Consider the following 28,000-nt stretch of genomic DNA (forward strand, 5'->3'; position numbering starts at 1 on the left):
AGGACAGAGGCGAGCAGATGGAAGGAACAACGACGTGAGTCAGAGAAGAACAGAGCATGACGGAGGGGAGGAAATCGCTAGATAATAAGAGTGGGACGGAGCGAGAGGCGGTGGGAAAGAGACGGAAGGAGAGAGACCGAGAACCGAAACGAGCAGGAGAGAAAGAGAGGAAGAGGGAGGGAGAGAGGGAGAGGGAGAGAGAGGAGCGGGGCGAACGCGCCAGTGGAGTCGCGGCGCGTTTCCGCGGCTATAGTCCTGCGGAGGATCATCGAGAGGGCTACACCCTTGTCGCAGTGTGGCGAGAATCAACCCCGTAACGTATCCGTATATCGCACAGCGCGCGCTGCTCCGAGGCAGAGAGGATGAGTCTTCTGCTGGACGAGGAGGAGTTCGACGAGTGAGTTTGTTGGTGGCATTCGATAAGAGGATTCGTGCTCGCGAGAGAGAGAAAGAGGAATTCGACAAGGCCGTCTCAATGACTCACCCCGAGGGTAGTGGCTGTTCGCACTCACGCGTTCGCTCGCTCGCGTCGCGTTCCTCGAGGGCGCGCGAAAAAGGGCTGGGCTAGCCGCCCCAAGTCGATCGCGCGGCCGCCCTCCGCGAGTGCTCCGACAGAAACCGCCACCAGATCCTCGAGCGAGTCCGTGTGTTGGATTTGATCGGGTGGTTTTTTAACGGCGGCGACATCGGGGACGATCGCCACGGTTCCACCTGATTCGCGGTGATTTGCGTCACGTTTACATTACGTTTTCATTTCAACGCGTTTGCTCGGTGTAACAGTCTCGCGGCAATGGACTTCCGTTATTTCATTTCGACACATTAGAGGCATGCATTACTTTTCCCTTCTTTGTTTCTGCAAAATTCACAGTACAGTACTTTCAACGTCTCGCGGCGTACCTTTTGAGAGATTCGATTTAGTTTTGCGTGGCAGTCGCAGTCATAGTGTAATGTATGTCCCATTGTATCGCGATAAACGCTTTGGAGGGAGATGCATATTTTGCGAGCGAACTGAAAGAATGTTTAGAAATGTCAACCGACGACAAATAATTCCCACCTGAATCTAGCGCACAATGATATTTGAGTATAACTGACGGGTCGTGTTATCTCTCATTAACTGGAAAGTAATATATTCGCAATAGAAAGGAATAAACTTGCGATATAATCTCACTAATGCAATATCTCTGGTACAATGCCAGAATATTAAAATGCCTTTGTTTAAACGTATTGTGTTCTCCTTTCTTCCGCTTGACATTAGGTACTTTGTCATCTCCAGTACTTATTAATTAAAATTGAAAACAGATGTAATTACAGATACGTTCACAATAGACGAGATTTCTCGAGATAAATAAGTGTAAAAACGTAAGATGAAGCTGGTAGAAGCAAGGTCTATAGGTTTCTTTTGGAAACATTTTAAAGTGATATAATCTGAACAGTGATTTTTCAAATATGGAAGATCGCTGAAACTTTGTATATTTCTCTTAAAATTAATTCTTAAATGCAACATTGAAGGAGATCGCAACTGCAAAATTAAACGTTAGAAATAAAAAGTAATCTACGAAAGACAATTTAGTATAGATTAAATTCTTTCTCGATACGAACAATACAAATTTTTTAGTAGAGGAAAGTCTCCTATTATGAGATCTTAATATAGGATAGTTGGATTTCTATTAAATTAATAGACATCATCGGTTGATTCCACCATGAATTTATTGCCCTCGGAGCGGAATCTGTTTAGTGGAAAGTTAATTGTTAACTTTTATAATTGTTGCGAAAAATGACTTGTGATTGAATTTGGGTGTTGAAAACCTGTTGTCTCATATTAGAAACCTAATCTCATAGTAGAGGACTTTCCTCTACTAATTTCAGACGGAGAAAGAGGGTCCCGGGTTTTCGGTTGGTATTTTACAATAATTACATTAAGATTATCCGCTTTCTTAATCATATCTGCAAGATACAATCGTGCTGGGTGGTCGGCCACATTTGGAATGTAAAAATGCATAAGCTAATTTTAAAGAAACTGAAATTAGGATGAGACGTTCAGGTAGACCGCGCGTTTTTTTTTAACACACCTTATATATGCATATGTCGTGCCGTACGTTTAATCGGAATCGTATTTCAACGATCAAACCGGCGGCCTTCGTCAGAATCAGTCAAGTACGTTTTATATCGCTAAACGATTTATAGTCGTTCGCGGTTTCTCTTTTCTTCTCCCGCCCTTCTATAGCTCTCTCCCTCGTTCAAAGTAGGTGTCATTCACAGGCACGTCTAATTAGGGCAGCTGCAACTGTGTCATACGCAGTGTCCATTGAAAAGTTTTCCGCTAAATCAACTGGATCTAGTTGTGCAAGAGGAAATCAGTCGCCACAATGCAAAGGCGGTGCCCTAAAAATTAACTCAGAAGCTTGTCATTGTATAAATTATATTTTATTACGTATTAATGCATATTACTCTTCAACGGCGGATTGTAAGGTAACTTTTAAAGATACGCTAATTTCGGAGTTTTAGTATTATAAAACAATTTCGAGCTTAACAAAAACGCATAGTTTCGTAATTTATTCCTTCTTGGTTCTCTGAAACGAATAGATTAAATTTTCGTCGCATAGAGTAGACGAAAATTGCTAAAACAAATTATTAGTTTGTCTTTAATCGCAATGAAAAGGCTCGTTTCGACAAATTGAATAAGTGATGAAGTATCGACGAATTTCCGTCGCGCATCGTGATCACTTGAGAAGTAGGTTGCTCAGAGAAAAGAATGCCAGGAAACACTTCCGCGAACGATGATGACTGAAAGAAATGTCGAATAAAACGCATGAATACGTGTACGTTGACTTACACTCTTTCCGTTGGCAACCAACGACGATCGATGCGACTCTATTAATAAGAACGTAGAAGATCGTGCCCCTTTCTACAGTCTACGTACCAGCCACGTCCCCTTGCGATTCAACCCTTGTGCTTAGGGTCCGACAGACCCAGGAATTGTCTCGTTCCGCTCTCGTCGCGGTAGTGTCACTTAACGAAAGTTCCAACGCTTAATTATTTTCTGGCCTGAAAAATTCTCCGAGCGAACACGTTTGCAGAAACGGGGAAGTAACATTCGTCACGCGTAAACGCCCTTTGACGAGGGGACGTCGGTTTCGCCGCGGGAAAGAAAAATGTATACTTTTCAGAGATAAATTCGGGAGCTATTTGCACGACAAATTGGCCTCTTCATTTCTTCAGCTTCACGTCGGTTTATGAAATTGGAACGGGTTATGTAAACGCCACAGTTAATGGGTTACGAGGTATTATTGTGGGTCAGCACGTACCGGTATATCAAGCCGTTTTTCAAACCCCCACAGGGCCGAGGCACGAGGAAGGCCTTGCTCCCCTTTTATTTGCTATCTACTTAACGTTCTCACGTAAATCAAATAAAACTACTTTCTCAATAACGTAGTTATACGCTTCAGCATTGCATAAATATAAAATATTTCTAAACGGTAATGTGAAGATATATAAGGCGTTTTATAAATATAAAATTTTAATGTGTATCGTACAGCCAGGAAACGTGTATTTCAAGTTATTATATTTATTATATCTTTAATAAATCTTACGGACAGGATCTTCGGTAAAACTATATTTCTACATTTTTTTTCTAACTTTATTTGGAGTAAGTAAATGTCTTCCGGCGCAGGTCTAATGTACCTACCTGCAATATCCTTCAAAGTATCGTACAAGTAAAGTACTCGGCCTCGGTAATTGGTACAAGACGGAATCGGAAGTCGCGATCCCGTTTCAACAGTTGTAAAAACGTTATTGCGCGCTATCCCGTAATAATTCCACGTCGTGTAGACGACGGATCGTTTCACGGGCGTTATTTCGATGCTCGCCGCTCCAAGGTGCTTCTTATCGCTAACACTTTCGTGTTTGCCATACCCAATAATATAATAGATAACAAGGTGGATCGACGAGGCGCGGGAACGCAATAAATAATAAATTCCATAGTCGGGCACGAGTCACCGATGGACACGAATGCGAGAAACGTGACGGTGTATCGCACGACGAAAAGCCCTGTGCGTGTATTTAAATGCAAATGCGACCGCGTGCTCCAATAAAAAATGGACAGTATTTTGCGAAGATTCTGTAAAACTGGGTCGTAGCTTTTTGCATACGCTCTACTATCCCCTAAGGGAATGTATAAGGCTGTCAGAGATTCTCTCCTTTTTTTTTCTTTTGTTTACGGATAATGCACAGTATATTGTGACACAATTCTCATTTCGCAACATTGTACGCTACACACTTTAGTGACACTGAGCTACAAAGTTTTAGTTTTTAAAATTTAATTAATTGTTTGAATGTGCAACAAAATGTTTCTTCTTTGTTAATTTTTTTTTGTATTTGATATTATTGTATGTACACATTATTTGTGTTCCATAACTTTAGAGGGAAAGAGAATATTTAACATTCTAAACGTTAAAATGTATTATATGCAAACGAAATTGCAAACAGCGTTTTGTGTTTTTATTTCTTCTTTTGACTACACGCTTTTTTAATGCATTAACGAGAGAACATTTTATTTCTCACATTTTCACGTTTATTCCCCTGATTTGTAACATAATCTATTTCTTTTAAAATAGCCGAGTATTAATGCTGTTTAATACTAGGCCATTTTTTCCTGTTTACTGTCTCTCCGATTATAATTTGGCCTAAATCTCCACGCGTGTGATATCTTACTTTTTGCTTTGTCGCCCGCATAGAAGATTATTCTCGTCTTATCACAAATCCATTGGAGTCACACAATAGGTTATTCCTCATCCGGGCAATTTTCTTTTCAAATCAAAGCCAGATTTTGCCATGGAATTATTTAATAATTTTATTGCCAACTCAAACTTCACGTGTTATCGAACGATATTTCAATAACTGTCGTTCTTGTTCCCAGTAACAAAAGTAATATCTCACAATAAAAATCCAGATTTCACGGCTTTACCTTCATTCACAAAAGTTCTTCATAATTTCTCTCGTAATCTGGTACGTAACACTATCTAATTTATGTATTTGAAGTTGGAAGTCGCTTGTAAAAGTTGATTTTCATTTACGTAATGAAACAATAATTTTTTTAAGGCTCTATGTATAAAAACATTGATTAAAAGAACGCAATGTCGGGGACAATAAGAGCCAGACGCTAGATATTAGGTGCGGATATAACAAATTTATATTATTTATTTGAAATTAACAATGTCAAACGTTTCGACCAACTCGTGTGGTCCTTTTCAATGACAATCGAAAATGAAAAACCTATCGTGTCAACATATTATTGTGTTATGACGGCCGCAATTAGAGTATAAAAATGATGTCGAATTATAAAAAAGATTTGATTTTCATTGTTCTCATATTGATTCAGAACGTGATGTAAAAACGCGGACCAAAATCGCCGGAAGCTCGTGTACTCGGTCCACGTGTGTGACCGCTAGGAGCTCAAATGTTCTACCTCTTTTGCGGTATCCTGATATAAATATAATTCTCCCGCACGAGCATGCCATACCCTCAGGATCTCTTTGGTCGCCATAGTAACAGGAGGTAGTGCGTGATCTATTCTGTTTCTGGGGAGCGGAGGATTGCCCGTATCAATGGTTTCTCGACCGTGCGAAAACCGCAGAAACACTCTGAAATCGACACGTTGCAAAATATCCCTACGCATAAAAACTGGCTAATGAATTTTTCAACGCCCGTGCCTTCGTCTTTCACGCACACTGCAGAATTATGTTCGTAATAAGAAAATGAAATCTGTAACATTACAGAATATGTATACATTGTAAAATATAATGGCCATATAATATCCATATTACATCGTACAATTCAATTATTTATTCAATTTAATAATAATCAAAATTAATAACAGCCTCTCTTTCTCCTTCAGTAATAACCACTGTTACTGTAATTATTGCTAAAATAATATAAAAGGGACTAGTACATTTGCGTGGGATTCGCGGATGCGAGAAAATCGTGGGAGCATTCGCAATCGTGTCGCGTGCAATCCGCATTATTCGTGCAATCGATAATCGTTAATGATTAATCCCGCTGTCCGTGTTAGATTACGCAATGTAAAATAAGCCTGATCGCACCGGCGAACTTTGATTATGCTGTTGATGGGATCAGTAATTTCTGAAGCTTTTCAACGATACCGCCAGCAGTAGCTCGCTCGTCGGACGTTAATTATAATATGTAATCAAACACACATCTGTGATGCTTCGCTTGATGCATCGTATTAATTTTCGACGCGGATTCAAAACGGGGATAAATTTAGAACTGGCCTCGATATTAAACAGCAAGTGAATCTTCCTCACGCTTATCGATTTTTGCTTTACAAGTTTTTCGTGCTATCGAGACGCAAGAATCACTGCGTAGAACGCGAGAACGGACTCGATTGAGATCGGAGAGATCGGAGAGATCGGAGACCACCGACACGTACCTCGCATTTTCTGTGTCATAACGGATTTCGTGCCTTTGTCTTTATACAGGGCATTCCGTTTGCGATCGGTGAGGTTTTAACTGATTTCACATGCATAGGAAACATATGAGGCAGTCACATATTTTATTACGATACCAAATACCCATTGTACAGAAAGTGCGGGTCTACTGTTCAAAATTGAGGGACCGCGTTTCCTCAAATTAGAACATTTTCTGACTGTGTGAGTAAAGAGCTGCTTGTTAAAAAGTTACAATACAAAAATGGTCTGGAACCTAGTGATTTCAATTCACGTGACATTTAATTACACTTTTGTGAGCGAGAATTTAAAACATATCGGTATTGATTAAATTTTAAACTAAATTTTGAAGTGTCTACGTTCTTTTATTCCATCTTCGCGGAGAAAGAAGGGGGGAGAGGATTTTCATCGTGTCGCGAACAATCGTGAAAAAATATTATCGAATTCGTGGAAACGAAGTAATATGCGAGATCTCATATTATGACGTATGATCGGTGCTACTTTAAGCTCGTGTGCGAAAATGAGGTCAGAGGTCAAGAGCAGCGTGATAACACGTTCTCTGCATAATGCCGATACTTTAGTCACCTAAAAGCGATCGAATTAGGATACTCAAACGTTCTGTGTACGATAATCAAACACATTCTCATTTGTTAGGCGACTCAGTTCATACTCCCGCACCATCTACATACTCGTCCTCTCTTCTCTGATATGTGCATTCATCTCTTTGTTTCAACTGCGGAATCAAACTCGAGAAGTCTGCTTTTCACATGAATTCATATTATAAACCTGAATAGATAATAAATTATAATGAAACAGGATGTAATAATATATTGATACAATGTTACAACATAAAAGTGCATGAAGAAATTAATATGCATGAATGGTTTTATACGAGTTAAATTTAATTATTCATATATTAAAAATTATTCGCATTCTACAGCTCCATAATTCCGTGTTTTTACGATACAAATTATATATTCCGGACTGCGTTAAGTTTAAGAAAACTTACGAAGAAGACGGAAGAAAATGGGCAATTTTTATTCCGCAAATAAAATTTAATTTAGTAAGCATTCTAAAGTAGAGCTTATTTTTAGGTTGTTTTCGTAGTCGTATTATATTTAATAAAAGTAGCCGCGTTTGCGATGAAATATATTATGAAATATAAAATTATTACTATAATAACATACGCCGACATTCAAATTGCAACGTGGGTGGAACGTATCGTTTTTCATAAATTATTCGGATTAAATTCAAACGCAACAGCGAAATCTTTCTATCACGTCAGGTTTTTGAAAGAATTGAAGTTGAACAAGAAGTTGAAGTGTAAACAAAACCGCATTTTTAATCATTCTTGAAACAATGTAGCGGACGAACCTGACTTGCTGAAGATTTCTAGGGTTCAAATTCAAATTTCAACCTTGTACTTTAAGATGATTACAATGAAAAAAAAATTTGCAGTCGCCTATCTTGAGCAATAGCAGGTCTGTCCTGCGTGTTCACGCGCGCCCTCGCCACTCCTCGTCGTAATTATAATTACTTTGTGAATAAACTTCAATTAATTTTCGTTTTGCATACATAATATAGCTTTTGCGTCCTACTAATACATATTTTTGTGTATGCATTTTTTCCAGTCCAGCAAACTGCGCGCCGAGTGCCAAGTGCACAGTTGCAATCTGAAGGTGAAACAGTATACGCAATTAAATTGATAATTAATTAATATCTAGCATTATTATTAAATGACTATCAATTTAATTACGTTAATATGTCGGCTTGAAGCTGTTTCAAGACCGACAGTATTCGGCGAGCTGTATGCTGAACTGGAAACAAATTGTGCAATGTACGCGCCAAAATATTATCAAGGCACAAAAGGCAACTTTTACAGTTGGATTGGATATTTCTATCACTTGTTAAAAATTACTATTATACACATACGTGTACAAATTAAACGTAATTTAAAAGTAATTTGCGCTCATTTAAAAATTACGACCGTAATACTTAACATTTGCAGCGCAATATGATTTTATATCTCGATACCTCATAGTGTTGATAGAATCTCACGAATTAAAAAATTGTACCTTCAAACCTTATACTGTCGGCCCCTCTGATCTTTGCAGTTCCGATCACATGGTATCCCGCCATGTCTTCGGTCTAAATTTAACAGCGTACGTGTGCGCACTCATCAAACGACACAACCATGATGTAAAAATGCAAGGTGAAACATTGTAGCCAATTTTAGGGGCAAATTGTTCCTTGGTTCTTGCTGCATTCAACCGCAATGATTTGCAGGTTTGGGGCAAATTTCTGATTGGTCACGAGTGTGCACCCACGGGAATGTTACACCCGGTATTCATGCGTCATGTACATTACCACACATACAACTTTCCTCTCATTGGCTGGACCAACGAAATGTTGGATGCGCGACTGTAATTACTGTTGAAAAAGTTCAAAGGTGTATGCGTGTATTTATGCGTTTGTCATGCCGACGAGTATTTGGCATCGCATCCCAGAATCGTGTGTGAGTGAATGATTGTTCCGTTAGCGGTTTAGGAGCTGATGACACACACGTCTCATTATATGCCGTGTTGACATTCATAATGTGGATCACGCACGTTCCCGCATATTGCATTATACGTTTCGTGCCGAGCGCCAATTATACAATTGCACTTGTCGATTGCATTAAGTTTGAATTTACAAATGCGCGGCTGGGTTTGCGCGCGCCTATGACTGATAACGCGGATCGCATACGTTTCAAAGTTTAACGCGGCGAGATATCGACGGCTCCTATCAGATATCGGTTCCGAGGCGTGGCTATTATCACAGCGCCGGAGTGTCACTGCCTGCGGTGGAACGATATGGCTTATTCAATTCATACACCATCGATTAAATTCAAAAATGGATGGATGCCGTAAAAGCGCTCGCTGTTGTGCGTCACGCGTGCGATAGGAAGCGAAATTGAAAGGTTGGGCAAAGGGACGACAACGTGATCGCTGTTCGCTTGCACGAGGCCACTGCTTCTCCCTATCGCGAGGAAAAACAAGCTTAAAATAAGTAGAACAGGAACGGGCGAAGAGTGTCGACACAGCGGGAAGAAGTTTACACGCGCTTGTAATTAAATTGAAAACCGTTGGACGTGTTGACTGAATTAATTGGGCAGAGCGGTATGTTTTTTTTTGTTTTAACAAGAACTATCCGCGCAGTTTGAGAAACGACTGGCAAATAATTGTTAACAATTTGGGCAATTTTGGGGTTCGAAACTTTCTTAAATAAAAATATTGACAGCGTATTCCATTTTGTTATGGCCCTGTTAGTTTTTATCGAGATATCACATCTATAATCTGACATACGGTCAGATTATAATCTGTGATATCTCGAAATTGTCAGCATTTTTTCTTAATAAGAAGATTAAACTACATCTCTAGATTGGATTAATCTTCTGTAATTGATTCGAACCTTTAATCAATCGTCTATATAAACGCTTTCTGTTAGATAATCGACAATCGTAAGATTGATATCTGCTCGGCGTATGCTGCTTTATCAGAGGTGCAATAAGTGCACGTTCTATCGTGCTCCATCGCGTGACGGATCTTTCAGAAGGATCAGCTTCAGTCAAGAAGCTTTTCTGAAGCAATCTCTTTATTCGCATAAGTTTCTTTACTCACAACTCAATATGACTGCTGTTAAATATTAAATCTGAATCGTGTGATTTCGCTACGAGTGCATTCTTATTATCGGTTGATTATTATTAATAAAAGTAAGGAAAGGAAAGACAATTTTTATTATAAATTTTATATATAAAACAGAACTACAAGCTCGTAGTTCTACAGGCTCGTACCTCGCACTTGGCGCGAGATTGATAGACATGTTTTGCACGTCAAGTTAATATATAAGTTAAGGCCACAGTTTTCGTCGTACTGAGATGTTCCACGTCTCATTCGAATCGGGAGGACTTTCGCTACAACACAGCGTGACCAACTTTGTCAACAACAATTCCCTACGCCCGTGAAAAAATCAGTACTCTTACTTTCTGGACGTGCTTCGTATAACGACTTCTAACTTAATTTAATTAACATCTTGGCTTTCAAGCTTTCGCGGCTGCTGTCTTCTTCAGTCGTAATGGCTTCCGGATGGTTGCCGCGTCCGTCAATTAACATCTCTAATCTGACGAATCTTACATTTGTAGGCACCCTTGTAAGTTTGTTACCTGAAGAGGATCAGTATTACTGGCCGCAACGTTGTATTTTATTATAATAGAGAATTGCCAGTAAGATTGTTTCCATACTTATTAAAATTCTTGATTTCTTGACTGGTGTCACTAGGCTGCCATTTAATTTATACAAATTTCTGATTATAATATAAAATTAAATATCAATATATAATTAAATATAATATAAAATTAAATATCAACTTGAAATCACGAGTTAAAAAATCCGATTTCGTTACGTTTATATTTGTTCGCGAGAAATTTCTTTCTTAATTGTCGATTGTAAATATCCACGATATTGTATACTATTAATATTTCACTAAACTACGCATATCCATTCTTATCGATCTGTGCCAGAAATATATTAAATATCAGATATTAAATATAGAAGTATTTCTAAGCTCGCGCATCTATCTCGATTGTTTCGCTCCTGCTAAAAGATTCAACTGCAGTGATGCACCTGACGCAGCAAGTAAAGCATTGGTTGGCATCGCCGGTCTAAAAGTAGCGACGATCCAGCTCTACGCCGTACAAAGATCGACGAGCGACCGACACTCCTGTCTGCCGCTCCGGACCGTCTCGCTTGTAAAGCACGAATGCCGACTCGTGAATTGTGAAATATATGACAATGCTTTTCCTGGGCACGAAGTGATCGTGTTCGACAAAATAAACGACGACCGAGCTTCAGAAAGACGGAAGACGCCTCCAACGTCATCGCGACGTGAGATCATTATCGATTCCGTGTGCCACCAGTGCCAGGTACATGAAGAAGCTTCTCGTGACTTGATGCAGACACAACAAAAGCCAGAAATAAAAGTGATCCACGTATGTTATTGGCAATATAATTAAGCAATCGGAAAACATTTATTTGTCGGATGCATCGTGCGACACTAATTTTATATCAAGAGAGTCGAAATGTAGCCAGGAATCGATCCTTAAAAATTACTGTAATACCACAGTTCATTTTCGCGTACTTGGAAAAATTATGGCGGCTCCTTTAACATAGTAAGGAGCAGTTTTCTCATTGCAAATGTAGTAGAAGCGTATTTCACCTCGGCAATATAAAATTTCGCGCGCTCATTGGTGCGAAACGCACGGCGGAAATTAAAGTGGTTCGCGTTATTAAGAAAACAGTTCCGGCCCGTCGAGATGACACTTATTTATCGATATCCCGCGGGAAGCTTGAGAACAATTTATAAGCGAATTGCTCGGGGAAGCTCGCCCTCTCCCCGTGAGATTCCCTGCGGAGAAATACGCCCACATATGCGCACCAGGATAGAAATGGTCGTACAAGGGGAAATAAAAGAATCTCGAACTACGTTTCCTCGGTGCGGCCAGGTGTGCGCCGCATTCGTGGACCGGGGGGTTGGTTACGTAACGTCTCCGATGACCCTCGTAGCCGCGCGAGAATAACTCCAATTTCTCGGTCTGGCGAAAAGGGAAGCGGTGAATTTCATGCCGCGCTGTTATTCGTGGCTGCAGCTCGCGAAACGCGAAAAAATCGATCCGCGCAATTCCAGCCAAGATCGACTCGAGATGACGGACGCTTTATAGGATGCGGAGTTCAAGGATGTTTTCTTTGTTTCGCGAGGAGCGTGGATTATTAATTCCTACGTTTTGGGATCCAGCTACTTCGGTCATTTATTAGAAGAGGCTAGTTTGACAAATTGAAATCACTTTTAGGTGATGCGACGCTTCAGAAGGTAGAAGAAAATTCCTTATTGTGAAATGGGGTTCTAAATATGAGACAGCAGGTTTTCAACATCTAAAATCAATCGCAGTCTTTTCTTCGCGGCGATTACGCGAGATCTAACGATAAATTGTCCACTAAACAGATCTCACTCCGAGGGCAATAAATTCATGGTGGGACCAACGGACGACGTCTATTAATTTAGTAGAAACCCCGCTGTCTCATATTAGGAGTCTGTCTCGTAATAAGGAACTTTCCTCTTTTAGAGAAAATTCTGACGACATAACTTTTCCAGTTGCTCCGAATTAAAACAGATCGAATTCGCTAACACTGAAATGTACACTGAGAAAAATGTCCGATTAAATATAATCGGGTAATCCAATGACATAATAACAAACGGATATATCCAATTAAATTGTATATCTGATGGAAAATATGATCGTTTTTCAATGAAATTTCATCAGTAGCTGCATTTCATCAGATAAATTTCATCGGATATGTATCCATAATGTAATCGGAAAAATTAACCACCGGAAACACTATTTAATTGGTTTATCCGATGGAAATTTTTCTCAGTGTAGTTACTGGATGAGGCTGATGGATTCATGTGAGGAACGGAGCGAGCTATTAAAAACCGGTCGGTGGAAAGACGAGATTACCAGCACGGAGTGCTTAATCGAGGCATTTAATCCCAAATGGAAATGAAAAGAAGACGTTGCAGTATCTTCATATTTGCGCAAAGATATCTCGCGCCGTCCAATCGACACTTCGACACTCGCTCTCGCAGCGATAGAAGCAGCGAGAAAAGAAGTTCTCTGCGTGCATTCTTATCACGTGCGCGATAAGAATTTCACCTTTACCACAGATTTGCCCGACCGGATAAGACTCGAACGCAGTAGACCGTCCCTCGTTCCCTCTTTGGCCCTTGAAACCGCCCTTCGAGCACGTCCGCCCCGACGGACACCGCGTACATGCGCTACCGTCAGCCCTGAGTAATTTGCACCGATGGTCTACGATTTGTGCTTGCACCGAGCCGGCTATCGCGACCGGTTACGCGTGTGTCCGAGGAAAACGTGTCCGGGGATTGGCAGCTGCGACTGGCAGCGACGTGGTGGGAACGAGGCATGGTGGCTGCCCGAGCGACGTATAAAGATCCTCGTCGCGATCACCGCCAACTTATTCCCCGACGTCGTCCATCGGCTTCGTTTCGGTCACGCGCCGTTCATCGCTCGCACCGTCCAGTCGAACGGATCCGCGAAGTGATCGGAACACGTCCCCCGAAAACGTCCCAAGCGAAAAGATCAGTCTCGCAAGACCCTCCACCGGAAATCGCGCGACGACCCACTGACAATCGAGGTGGTGAATTCTGTGCACTGAAAAGAAAACGGGATGCCGACGTGTGACTGCCAGAATAGAAGTCTGGACGAGTCGGAGGAGCATGTTTGCTCGCTGAAGCCGCCGGTGGAGAAGGACAAGGCCAAGGAGCCCAGAGAGAACGTCAATCCGGTTAGGTAGGGGCGATTTTTTGTAGGCAACGGGGAAACTGGAAAGTGTCACCCTCATCCGGCTCGTTCACGACTGCCGGTTTAAGATCGGGTAGACAATCTTTGTCAATCTCTTCGTTGCAGTTTGTGTTCTATTTCAATTTTTCGCAAATTGCAGCGAAAAATAAGTTACTTCGCCAGACAAGTAATATCGAGTGAATTTAAAATATGGAATTTTATACTAACCCGTCTATACGTATGTAATTTACTTTTTTTAAGTTGACGGTTCAACTTCTTGCATATAACATTATTCATTTATAGATTGTCTGAACGTTCACAGGACGTAAACTTATTCTTTATATAAAAATTAATTCGAAAAGCGCTGTAACACCTTTTTATACAGAACGAGTTTGTCAAAAGTTCGAATTGAAAAATTCATATGTGCGTGCGATTGTCTTTCTTCGTCACTTTGATCGTTACGTCATTTCGCTGAGTAATTAAAGTCTATCAAAACGAATATATTTATTGACGTATCGCAGCCAATTCCATTTTGTTGTCGAAATACAGAGCCTGTAGAAAATACGCGCAACGAATGCAAAAATAGATTGATGTCTGAAAGGCCGCTTTTTCCAATTTTATTCCATTAAATCGAACGCCATTTTACGATACGGAGTTGGATCATTGTGTTTGCTCCGCGCAAAGTTGGCGGACGGGAATACACGACAGGAAAATCAGGTAGTACGGCAGTTCGGGGTTAGACAAGGTACTTTCCTTCTACGGGGAACTGGCGGCCGGATCTCAACAAACAGACTCGAGTGACCGCGGGAATCGATTTTCTTCACGAAGTTGCTCGTGGCTAGCATCGTGACTTGCCAGAAAAATAAGCTCCCTCGTTTTTCGCTTGCCACTACATTTATCACGAATTTCAACAACAATTTGATATTTCACTTGAGAAAAAGGGCAGACTATAAATGCCAAGCAATCGGCAAACTCCGTTTATATTTTGAAAGTGACATAAAATAAATTGGAAAATGCATTAAAACAAGTCTCTTTCGTGGCTTCTGTAGATTTTAATATTATCGCGAATGTGACATTTTTCACATGAAAAAAATGGAGTATTTGCACTATTGAATTTCGACATATTGACATGCATTAACTCGCCATATTGGCAATAAAGGATAGTGCGCGCGTACGCTGGTACGTTTCTATATGTACCTTTTACACACATATCAATTGTTGAAAATGAAATAATCTCTCTTGTACGATTTGTGCACCATATTAATTCTATAACAGACTGTTCTACAATAGAATATCCGAATATTAACGTGTAATAGATCGTAACGTCAGCATTGACATTTCACGTAATTATATAACTAAATTATCGCATAAATGATTTAATAATGTCATGTATGCAAATAGTGCATTATGTGCACTAATGAAATTGTGACTTCGGCAGCAATAGTTTATTCCACAGACTTCTATATATTATACTAGACCGCTAACTTCTAGTAAATTTGTATGGCAGACGTGAAGCTGGCTCATTTTACACTTTCTGCATTTTTTAGCGGCAGCCATCTTTACTGTGGGCAAGAAATTCGTCTACACGGTGTCTAGAAACTACGGACTTCTATACTTAACATAAGTGGTACAGGGTTAAAATTGCTACATTTCGAAATGTGACACCTTGTGTATGCACTTTTGTCCACACTGAAGATGGCGACGCGGCTTCACTGCCAACGTCTCAGTTAGCGGTCTAGTATAATATATAGAAGTCTGTGGTTTATTCACAGTTGCGTTATTAATTCCCTCATTCAATGCGTTATGGGAAAACGAGCAGAAATATACGATAATCGTCCCTTAATAAGCTAAAGGCTGCATTTGTTTTCATGATTTACCATATACGGTGCGTAAAATGGACAAATGGGCAGTGAGATTGTTTTTATCTTCGAGCGACACGAGAAGTTACTGCAAAATGCTCAAGGAAGAGACGTTAAAGTTATTTTGAACGATAACGTTATTATGAAACGAAGATGCACGGCTGTGCCTTGGCAATAACGAAATATGGCAAACGCAACTCGGCGGCATTTGTTTTCATGATTTACCATATACGGTGCGTAAAATGGACAAATGGGCAGTGAGATTGTTTTTATCTTCGAGCGACACGAGAAGTTACTGCAAAATTCTCAAGGAAGAGACGTTAAAGTTATTTTAAACGATAACGTTATTATGAAACGAAGACGCACGGCTGTGCCTTGGCAATAACGGAAATATGGCAAACGCAACTCGGCGGCATACCATAGACAACAGACCGCGTACCTTCACATTCCCTATATTATTCGTGTGCAAGCATAGTTTCTGTCGAGCTCGTGAAGGGAATAATGGAAAGCCCGTCGCGTAGTCACACAAAAGATAGATAACGCAAAACGGAAGACCGTGAGTAGTTCCTTGAGCGAAGATATCTCAGGCTGGCAGGAAGCGACGAGAATGTTTCTCGAACGTGTATCAAACTGATTAGTAAAGAAAATAACAGATTAGAAATTTGCCGAATTGTAAGTTTACCCTCCTCGATAATTGTGGGAAGGATTTCAAGAAATCTCTCTTCAGTTGCTAGGATGGAGAACCAGTCGTAGCTGCGATTAAAAAGGTGCAACTGGTCAGATTATATAACTAGTTATCTCCTCTGAGTTTTATTTAATAATGGACAAGGGGGACTTTTGAAGAAATTTCTTGCTCGGACCGCCGGATGACACAACACGGCAAGCTTTTTTTCACAGATTAGTACGGATAGGCAATAAACAGGGGGAGCTGAAATCAGTGAAAGAATGTCAAACTTGGGAGTTTGCCTGGGCTTCTCTTACTTGACAATCAATAAAGGAAGTAAAGGTTTCGAAGAAATCTCTTTGGATCAGTCAATACAATAAGAACCACTGAGGAACCAGTCGCTGCCTTTAAAAGATGCGACTGGACGGACATTAGATTACAAACCGGTCTCTTTCTTTCCCGATTTTGTTCTAATAATGAATAGGGAAGACGATTCGAAGAATTTTCTTGTTGGAATTATCTCTATTTGAAGTGGAGGAGTATATTTATACTCCTCGTCATTATCATTTTCAAATCCTCGGCATTGGATAAAGAATCCTGGTATTCTGAACTTTCCAATTGAATTCCATAATCTAAACTAATTGAAAAAGGAGGTTTCGATGCATCAGCAATATTAAAAGTTTAATCAGTTCTAAAAGTCTTATTTACTTTAGTAAGTAACTCGATCTAGATATCGAAGCTTACATCTCAGTTAATTTCAACTAAACTTTACTTTATCAGAAACGTAATCCTTGATTAGCAAGAGTACTTCACTGCCACGTCGTTGAAAATTAAAAAAACCTCTGGCCGAGAGCTTTCTAAATCTTCATTAAAAAGATACGAATTTATCTAATAATAATTTCATATTTAACAATTTATATATCTGAAGGAACGCAAACAGTAGCCTCTGAATTTTGCATGCTTAGTGAGACATTTAGATGGAAATAGGCGAACATCTTCACCGGTTATGCATACGAAATTTCTTAGGCGAACGTTACAGCGTGTATACAGTGTTACAAGTTACACACACGAGGAGATGAATATACTGACGAGAAGATTAAACGCGCATTTTCCTATGATTATATCTGTCCCGTCGAATATCAAACTTGTCTCAATGCAATTAATCTTTCTCGAAGCACTTTTCTTTGTTCATTCGTGAACAACGGGAAAGATACGGACGCTCTCATTTAAATGCCTCGTGTAACCGTGCGATAGGAATTGGCATATGATCGAGATCAATTTAAAGAATGATCTCTGATCTCCATTGTGACTTTATGGTTTCTCCGGACACAGACACACGTAACAGACGTAAAAGTATAATAAATGTGAATCGTGAATATTGTTTGCGATCGTCGTAACTAAACGGATTAACAGACGCTTGAGATTTCGCGTTCGCAAGTCGAAACTATCGACAACAGTTTGCCGAGGATTAAAGGGTGTACCGTATACATTTACATTTTGCCGAGCGGTATTACGAAGATTGTCCAGGAACAATGGACGAACCTGAACCTCAACTATCGACGCGCGGCGAGTACTTTCTTCCATAGAAAACTCTTCGTGGTAATCCGAAGAAGCAAACAATCCAGAAACCTACGATGAGCAAACAGCCGTAACTCTGTTGCTCTGTTCGGCTCCATTGTGACCCATTTCCGTATTTGAAATATGATATTCTTGTAGATATTGCCTCTGTGGCATCTCTTTCACTTTTTCTCTTTAAATTTCACAACCTTCATATTTGTAAACTTCTGAAGATTACTTGACTGATTGTGAGACATGTTCTGTCGTTCCTAAAGTCAAGATCAGTTCTTTTGACTTACCATACGGATTTACTGACACAATTATCACTTGAAAAGGACCATAAACCACGGTCGAAACGTTGCGAGTTTAAACATAAAAATTTGCCAGACAAGGTCAATTACTTCTGGCGACTCATACGATTTTCTCCAGTCACTTCATATTTTTCTTCCTAGATCTGCATGTCAAAGTAGCGTTGAATCAATTCCCATAAATATCGCACTGCTGTACGTCGCGGGGGATTTCTTTATGTGATCACATTTCGATCTCCAAAGGCGTCAGAAGCGAAATACAATTATTCGGCCGTTGAACGGAGATGAATTAATTACGATGCGCGAATCCGTCGGCGGCCGGGACTGATTAGGCTTACGAGTACATTAACGAAGTCAATGTTCGACGCTGATGCAATTGCTCGTCCCTTCGATCGTCGTCGGAATCAAATTCGTGACATCGCGATGTCAAAGGCCATCACCGCAATTTAATCAGAACTCGTTTGTGCCTCGCGATAATCCAGAGGCTGTGCAAACGCGGAGTTTTACGGCATAAAAGTGTCATCTTCAGCAATTTTAAACGTTATCATTCAACAATATTACGAAAGAAAAAACAGCGGAGAACTATCACGTTATACAAATATTTTATATTTCTCGTTCTACGATTTTTCTATCAATGGGTCTGTTTCTGTAGGATTTCCAAAAGCTCTTTAGCTCCTTTTCTGTTGTTCCACACGGCAGCATAGTTTATAAAAATACAGCGCTACAGAGCATTTTTACAGAATAGACCAGTAAAACGTTATAAAATTTTCTTGGCTGAAAAAAAAGTTTACTACCGTAGTTGATCATGGTTTGCTAAAAATATTTTGCTGCCATAAATTTCTGAATCACAGCAATCGATCGCATCTAATAAGTACAGTAGCAAAATATTTAGCTATCGCAACTAAATATTAGCCGTCCATATTTTGCAGCTGAAATTTAGTTGCCACAGGCAGTTTTTAGCTACGGCAGCTACATTTTTTTCAGAGTCGCGCTTCCAAGCACTAAATATCAGAAATGCGATAATGATTTATGCAGTATTACTCAAACGTCACAGTTAACAACTTTGAGCGCTAATTACGCTTACATAAACACGAGTAATTGTATCGTTCCGTAAATGCGGGCGATGTGCCGTATTCGTAGCGCGTATATTGCGGAAATTAATTAAAATATTTGATTAATTCACGTACACTGCGGTTTAATCAGATATTTTATAGTTGCTGCATCACGATATAAGTTATTTATTTCGCGGTAAAGTTATTTGTTTGTCGTATTAAATATTTTATTGTATTAACAACTGTGCCAAGGCTCTCTGATAGAACGTAGAATTTAAAACCGTAGTCAAAGATAAAACGTAAGTCGAACGTTTTCCATCTGTCACAGGTACAGCGATGGCTCCGTACGATTACGAAATCCCAATATCGAACTTATGGATCAGGACATATTGTATCATCTCGCACTCGGCAGCGGCTCCCACGATCTGGTTGAGATGTTTGGTGACGTCAAGGTAAATCGAATAAGTTTCTATTATATTTGCACGAAAAATATAGTACATTTTGTATACAAAATATTGGTCAAAGTACTTGGACAAGCCTTATTAGCGCATTCTTTAAGTAATTTTACATCAACTTCTACTTGACTGAAATTTAATTGAACGCCATCGCTTTTCACAACTTTTTTAAACTTTCATTGTTTTGTGATATGGGTTCAACAAAACTGAAGTCATTTTCTGCCTCGAAAATTAGTCAATCTTTATTAATTTGAAGTCGCTGAATCCGAATGTCAGTGAAAAGTTTTTGTTAGTAATAGTTTCGATGATATGGAATTGAAATCTCCGAAAATCAATTTTCTGTCGATTGTGACTTTACAACAAAACGTGATACATCAAAATACTTCAAGAGACAGCTTATATCTTCTACTTTATCAAGAAAAAATTCAAATTTTTGCAAATACTTTTAACGTTTAACTTTATTTGGAAGAGTTTGGGTAAACTTGTCTGCCTAATAGTTAAAGATCATCTGAGGAATGCAAATATTATATTTGCAAAAATTCGAAATTTTTCCTGATAAAGTAGAAGACGTAATCTTCCCTTCGAGACGTTTTCGAATAATTTATAATGTTTTATTGTAAAGTTACAGTCGACCGAAAATAAAAAGCGCTTTCAACCCTTTATATTATCGAAACTAGCGACACTTTTCACTAATATATTCGGATTCAGCGACCTCCAATTAGTAAAGATTGACTGATTTCGTTTTCGAGGCATTTGCAGGCTGGTGTAGTCAATGTACCTTGATAATTAGGCCCAGTATTAAGAATCCATTAAAGCAAAATACGTTCAAAATGTACAAAATTTATTTATTTCAACGTCCTCAACGTGAAGTTTAATATAGGAACGATTTTGGTTTTTAATCATTTTTTATTTAATAGTTTAGGTATATTAATGTATTTCATGTTTAATTATAGTAACCAAGGTATGTGTGACTTGTAATATATAAATATTACAAAAATATGTAATTATTGTTATCATAAATTTGACGAATGCAGCTCTATTAAATTAATACATCTTCGTACCATATACAGGGTGTACTAAAACCACCGGATATCCTTTTAATCGCAGATTCCTTAGAAAATTTCAAGAGGAAAATTCTAATAAAAAAATGTCGAGGCTATGATAGTTTTTAAATAATAAGCGATTATATTTCACAAATGTAATCGCTTATTATTTAAAAACTATTATAGCCTCGACATTTTTGTATTAGAATTTTTGTCTTGAAAGTTTCTAAACAATTTATGATTAAAAGGATATCCGGTGGTTTTAGTACACCCTGTATACTGAAACTCGGATGACTCAATCATTATCAAAAGCATGTTACGTCGCATATATCGCTACCATGGTTTATCGCAATTTTTTTCCCGTCAATATTTGTATTTTAATCAGTGGCGTTCCCCTGTTTTCTTGTTATCCGACACTGATGATATAATAACAACTTTTGTAAATATTAAACAGCTTTTTTTCACTAAATGTAAGTCACACAGTAATTACACAAACAACAATTATCAATGCAAAAGATACCGCGGTATCTACGTGGTATATTGGCACACGTATTTTTTTTACATTTATCTGTGTTGTAATATTACTGGATAAATAATGTATAAACAGTACAAAAATTTTGTTAGAAAGTTCTCTCTTCCCTTTTCCTAATTTCTAGTTTTCAAAGATCTCTTTCAGCCCTGTGTAATTTTGGTCAGAATAACCGTCTGTCTTCTCTTTAACACGCGCAGTTACGCTAAACTTATCGTATGCAGACAGCAAAACAATATGACGAAAGACGTTACATCACTTAATAATATTGGGCCTCTGTCTTGCCGCGATAAGAGGCAGTTCATACAACAATCCCGGCGGATATTTATCACGTTTGTCAATAATCGATTAGTCAACGTATCCTTACTCCCTGCACTTGACACTCGGATCTGGATCAGAAGCGGGAATACGCTAACCGCGCGAGGCTACCGATGTCACGCGATACACTCGTGATGTCAGCCAACTTCAATAAATCGCGAAATATACTTCAATGACGTGCGATTACACCATCGGCCGCCGGCTCGTTTATTTTTACTATCGTAACCGATGATCTTTGACATTTAAGATGAATCGGGGCGTCTCAAGATTCGGGTCACGTCACTTTAACGATGAACCCGCCTCGCTTTCTCTCTTTGTCGAGCGTATTGTTGCAGCCGCTTATTATTCCAATTATTATTTTAATGATCATTGTTTTAACGATCGACCTGCGAATTTTCACTTCTCCCTTGAAAACGCAGTCGCGCTCTTCTCTCGTTCCAGTTTGTCTGCATGGGAGGAACGCCGAAGAGGATGGAAAATTTCGCTAACTACATCATGAAGGAGATAGGTCACAAGCTACCAGCCGGGACGACTCTTCTCGACATCACCAAAAATTCCTACCGCTATTCAATGTACAAAGTCGGCCCGGTCCTGTCTATCAGTGTGAGTCTTTATAAATCAAACGTTTCCTCGACGCATTTCTTTCCCTAGGGCGACTTGAGACGATTAATTATCGAGGTAACCGCGAGGTCGAGTAGACGGCCAAGTGTTTCGGTTCTTTAAAGTACCTTATCACACTAACGACTGCGACTATCATTGGCTGACGCAGCCATTAAAATTTGAAACGGCCAATCGCCGACGCAATCGCGTCGCAGTCGCGAGTCGATAGTCTGGTACGGGCGTTACACTGCGCAATTATATTGGAATGTGGAATGGATTATTACTGGGAACTCTACGGCAAAGTTTCAAGCAAATTTACTTTCGCATAATTGAGTCGTACCTGTTTAAGCCCGACGTTAATGAGACGAACGTGTTCGCGATATGCTTGAAAGTTGTTATCCTTTCATTTAAGTCGTGACAAATTTCGCATAATTTAACTGGATTAATATCCTTTTCGGATCCACGCTTCGAACAGAAATCGTATTTGTAAGCAAGTTTTACAATTATATCGACATTTTAACTATTGGATCATTGTCAATTACAAAAATTGAAGTATTTTAATAAATTTTAAATAATACGACGTTTCAATAATAAAATGGTCTTGACCGTATTGCTTGCGTGATTTCTCAACAAAGCGTCGAGAATAAAAACCAATTAGATCAGAATTAAAAATTGCTGTTGAATAAGCGATAGTTTGCAAAAATAATGTCAATAATTTAAAGAGCAGAATACGATATCATTTCTGCCGAACGTGTCGCAGTAAGAAATGACACTATCAAGAGAATACGATACGCCTTTAAAAAGAAAAATATCGCGGTGTCCAGTATCCTTAAGGTCTTTAGATTCAATGTAGCCACCGACGTAGCAAGATAGAGAATCCGCTCCTGGCAATAGAACCCGCTAACATTCCACGCTAATCACACTTACTCCGCCGTTATAATACTCTACTTACGCGGTTTACACGCCTGGACGATCAAACCGTTTCTCATCGTCTCGCTTCGCGCGAATTACGCACGCCGAGCGAGCCGAGCGGAATTCAGGACGCAATTGCGTTACCTGCTTGCTGGAAGCAATTATTTATGGTAGAAACATCTCTTTGCGAGCGAACGCATCGCAAACTTTTAGTACAAAACATGTCGAAATAATAGCCAGCCTCTTCTTCTTCTTCTCCTCCTTGTGAGTTGTGTTAAATTATTTATGAATTACATACTATGCTCTCTATGCTTGGATTTAAAAAAGATATCAATCGAATCGAATTGCGCGAAATTAGGCCCGGCGTGAATGAAAGGACGCACTTTCAAAGCGTGTCACGAACGTGTTCGATATTACTAAGTTGAATAAACAAAGAAAATTCAGTAAAAGTAAATGCGAGCACTTGAAAAAGTTCATCCCCTGTAAATTTCTTTTAATATCGTTGGATATTTATCCGTTTAGCACGGAATGGGTATACCTTCGGTCAGCATTCTGCTCCACGAAGTTATCAAGCTGATGTACCACGCGAGAGTAAAGGACCCAATCTTCATCAGGATCGGCACCTGCGGTGGTATTGGCTACGAAGGCGGGACGGTAATCATCTCGGAGGAAGCCGTCGATGAGATGATGAAACCTTATATGGAATTGGTTAGTGATTTTATAAAGTTGAAACGAAGAAAGGAAAACCACGACAGAAGTTTCGCAAAGTTTACTTTGCTAATAGGTGTCTGTAGCTTTCTAATTAACTGAGTCCTGCCTGCAAACTGTTTCGTAATTATCATTTAAAACGTAAAAGGATTTTCTGGGAAAATTACACTAGAAATGTCAAAGCAGCCAAAGTCACTGGTGTGTAACTTTTTATGAAAATTATTCAAATGTATAATAGCATTATATTTTCCGAGATCCTTTTCCGTGACTCTTGTAACAATATAAATAGAAATAATCCAATTGATCAATTTACTTCCATTCCATTTTTTCATATAGTTTACTGGCACTGAAAAAAATGTTCATCAGATAAACCAATTAAATAGTGTTTCCGATGGTTAATTTTTCCGATTAAATTATGGATATATCCGATAAAATGCAGTTATCATGAAATCTGATTGACAAACCGATCACATTTTTCGTCGGATCTTACACTTTAATCGGATATATCCGTTTGTTGTTATGTAATTGGATTAGCTAATTATATTTAATCGAATATTTTTTTCAATGTATACAGGATGTTCCAGGAGGAAAGGTTGATATTCTGGAAGGTAACAGTATCGGTCATTTTAAGCAAAAATGTACATATGAATATATCTCATTCCCCACTGTTTCCGAGATAGAGCTACTTGAATGTCTCGTGTATTTACTTTTTTCTGCGCACTTGACCCTTCATCCAACTCATAAACGTCCGCTGGAATTTACTCTTATACGTCTGTTAACTGTTGCGCTGATAACATTTCAGAAATGTTCAAAATGCCTCGCATATCCCAAATGTCGAACGGGCAACTCGCCATGTTCACACAAGAGTTGAAAAATGCAATGTTGTTAACGGTGGAATGTTTGAAAATTTATTATGATCTGTAAAAAATGTATCACTTGAACAATAAACATTAGAAATAGTAATTTCGCAACTGTACATTCAAGTAGCTCTATCTCGGAAGCAGTGGGGAATGGAACATATATTCATATGAACATTTTTGCTTAAAATGACCGATACTGTCACCTCCCAGAATATTGACCTTTCCTCCTGGGACACTCGGTATATTAAAATATATCGCGCATTTAAATAGCGCAAGTTAATAACCGATAGAATCTTAACGTTAAACGTGTCAATGGCTGCAGTTGGTGCTCGGAAAATTGGTGCGCCGACCGGCCAAGCTCGACCGGCAGCTGGCCCGCGACTTGAAGGGTCTGGCCCATCGCGACGATCCCTACGACACCGTGATCGGTAAGACCATGTGCTCGAACGACTTCTACGAGGGCCAGGGCCGCCTGGACGGCGCGTTCTGCGAGTTCACGGAGGCCGACAAAATGGATTATCTCACCAAACTGCAGAAGGCCGGCGTGGTGAACATCGAGATGGAGAGCCTCTGCTTCGCCGGGCTGACACACCACGCCGGCATCCAGTCCGCCGTTGTGTGCGTGACGCTGTTGGACCGACTCAAAGGCGACCAGGTATATGTGATCCACGTATTTTCGACACCGAGCTCTCTCGCGCGCCCGCGAAGAATCTAATATACGTTGCACACGAGCTTTGCGTCATCGACAGCGGGCTCGTCGACGGGTATCATCTGTATTCTAATTTGCATGCACTTTGCGAAACTGTGATAATTTCGCAACCGGGCAAATATATGGTATATTGCGCGTCGGGTATGAAATTATTAAAGGACAAGATATCGTAAGCTTCAGCTCGCTGTTACGCAAACTTTGCCAAATTATTCAGACTGATTCCGTTATGAATTCAATGTGCGACTGGTCAACGTTATTAGTGGTTCAATTCTGTTGACTCGAGCCGCGTCTAATCGATCCTCGTGATTTGCAAAGGTCATGGCGCCCAAGGAAGTGTTGGAAGAATGGCAGATGCGGCCGCAGAAGCTGATCGCGCGCTACATCACCTCGTACCTTCAGCGCAAGGGCCGCCTCTCTCTGGAGGGTTCTCACGGTTCCATGTACGTGAAGAGTCCGCGCCGGTTCAAACTGGTGCAGCAGGAGTCTGAGAATTACGATTAAATAATTCTCAAACCGACCCGAAGATGCGGCCACGAGGATCTCCCAAGGTGCGATCGGCTCGACTGCGGGATCGGTCAACTTGCGCCGCACAAGCCGCTGTATCCGTTTGTTTGCTCGCGAACAGTTGACCTATTCGCGAAGAGGGTAGCGATGATAACGGCGTGTGCAGGAAATACGGGAGAGTACGAAGGATTTGAGCACAGGAATGGATTTGAACAATTTACATATCGTGCACCATAGGATATTTTTCGCGTCTCCTGAAGAGCGTAACTGTCGCAAGCGTTTTATTTTTCATGCATAATATTCGAATTGTTCAAATCTGCTTCTTCGTTAACTAAATCTTCCCTGTTAGATAGATTCCCGTTCGGAGTATTTGAGACAATTTTTTTAGATATTTCCAAGCACCGTTGACTTGTGATACGAGGGTTACTTCAGAAGTCAAGGCAGCCAATTCTTTCGGATAAGTGCGTTTTCAAATTATATATATATATATATATATATATATATATTATAAAGTATACGCTACGTTAGTCAGATCAGTTCTTTGTGGAGAGTTTTAGGTAACGGAAGCGAGCAAAAACGCACAATTCGTACTTATCGTTAGTTCTTTGTTCCGCGGGAACGCTGCTACCCATCTCTTGCGAGAGTTCTACACGGTAGAGCAATAGATTACTCCAAAGTTTCGAACTCTGTATGTACATTGTCTCGCGTTTTCGCTCACTTCCCTTGCCTAAAACCCTTCCCAGACAACTGACTGACGTTAATCGGTAGAGTATATCGCGTCTTTTAAAATATTTCGAAATTTCTTCAATAAAACGCAATTTCCCGAAAAAAAAGATGGGCTACCACGACTGATGAGTAGGTGACCCTTGTAGTTAAATTGCGCAATCTTGCTTTGCATTTTACCGTGCGTGTGTTGAATATTCAATTCAAATTAAACTTGTTTTACGAGTTCCTGCGTTCCGTAGATTATTGATAATAATTGTAATTAAGAGTTATATACAGTTGCTCGCATCGCGAGAAAGCACGCCGCCGTTGCGCACACCACGTGAGAACGCGTTGATTCCCCGAGACCTCCGCGAAAATTAATCAATACCGAAGCGACCGCCAAAGTTTCACCGCACGTTTTCGCGCGGTGGCCCAAGTACAAAATGTGCAGAACTGCGCTCGAAAACAATGCACATTTTTCCACGACCACATATCTTTCGAGGCCGGGTGCACCGTCCTTGATTAGCGCGGCCTGTGATCGTAAAAAGTACCTTTTCATCCGCAATATTAGATTCTACAATTGAATCAAAGTCAACTTCTCGTTGTTCGGAGAGATCGATAAGAAAAAAATAGTTCGGTGCATTCAAGACGCATACAGAATTATATCGCAGCTGCTATGAAATCAGGAGATTACTCGAAAGACGTTAATCAAAATGGTGCGGCCGGTCACGTGTAGTTCTGTAGAGATTTAATTTTAGGATTCGCAACCACACACGCGTTCGCGCATTCGCCGATTAAACGTACGACATTTGGACGATTTTTTCCCTCCTTTTCGCGCCGTACCAAACGAGCGACGACGATTCTCTCTTCTTCAGGGATTTGTATCGAGAAATTAGATAAAATCCGCCAACGGGCCTATTTCGCGGTTTATTATGAGGTTTGCGTGTTGCGTCGAGAGCAGTTTCGAGAGAACTTGTAAATTTAGCTGCGCGCGCCCGCCGGCGTGTGACGTACACACCCGGCGACGCGAAGAATCTATGTATTAGCACTCTTAGCAGTTTGGTAGAAGCACACATTCCATATATATAAAACAATATATATAAATATAACCATAGTCAAACAACTAGAGCGCGTTTTCGTTCGATTATTATCCGTAACGTGGGCGGTGGCCATGCGTATTGTATATGTACACATACGCGCGACACAGGAAATGTCGGAGACGACCCTGCCCTAAATTACATTGGGATTGGATGAGGAATTACAATAAAAATAACGTTTCAACAGATCGTCGTCTGACAAGTTATATTCTCCTCGTATTCCGGATTAATGAGACTCAGGTGCCTAAGAAGAAAGAGAACGGTCG

General features: G+C 40.0%; 1 protein-coding gene across 3 annotated transcripts; it reads left to right on the forward strand.

Annotated features, from left to right (window-relative positions):
* The first annotated feature begins 211 nt into the window (after nt 1–211).
* LOC105569869 (uridine phosphorylase 1) lies at nt 212–27,923 on the forward strand. Of its 3 annotated transcripts, none has more exons than XM_012026651.1 (6): nt 212–397; nt 19,623–19,746; nt 22,081–22,242; nt 23,674–23,859; nt 25,042–25,374; nt 25,744–27,923. In XM_012026651.1, exons 1-6 carry the CDS (start codon nt 363–365, stop codon nt 25,927–25,929), a joined length of 1,026 nt encoding a protein of 341 aa, XP_011882041.1. In that variant the 5' UTR covers nt 212–362; the 3' UTR covers nt 25,930–27,923. The 3 variants fall into 3 exon arrangements, with proteins under 3 accessions (XP_011882041.1, XP_011882042.1, XP_011882040.1); XM_012026652.1 differs by lacking the exon at nt 212–397 and adding an exon at nt 11,172–11,487; XM_012026650.1 differs by lacking the exon at nt 212–397 and adding an exon at nt 13,328–13,863.
* Nucleotides 27,924–28,000: the final 77 nt, after the last annotated feature.

The sequence above is a fragment of the Vollenhovia emeryi genome, unplaced genomic scaffold, assembly GCF_000949405.1.
Source record: "Vollenhovia emeryi isolate VEMERY1.0 unplaced genomic scaffold, V.emery_V1.0 DF939122.1, whole genome shotgun sequence".
NCBI classification, from domain to species: domain Eukaryota; kingdom Metazoa; phylum Arthropoda; class Insecta; order Hymenoptera; family Formicidae; genus Vollenhovia; species Vollenhovia emeryi.

Bases quoted from the DNA above. Each gene is read 5' to 3' on its own strand.
- LOC105569869 (XM_012026650.1), top strand. From the start codon at position 13,742: ATGCCGACGTGTGACTGCCAGAATAGAAGTCTGGACGAGTCGGAGGAG. The intron at 13,864-19,622 runs GTAGGGGCGATT...CATCTGTCACAG, and splicing joins GAGAACGTCAATCCGGTTAG to GTACAGCGATGGCTCCGTAC. The intron at 23,860-25,041 runs GTTAGTGATTTT...CAATGGCTGCAG, and splicing joins TGAAACCTTATATGGAATTG to TTGGTGCTCGGAAAATTGGT.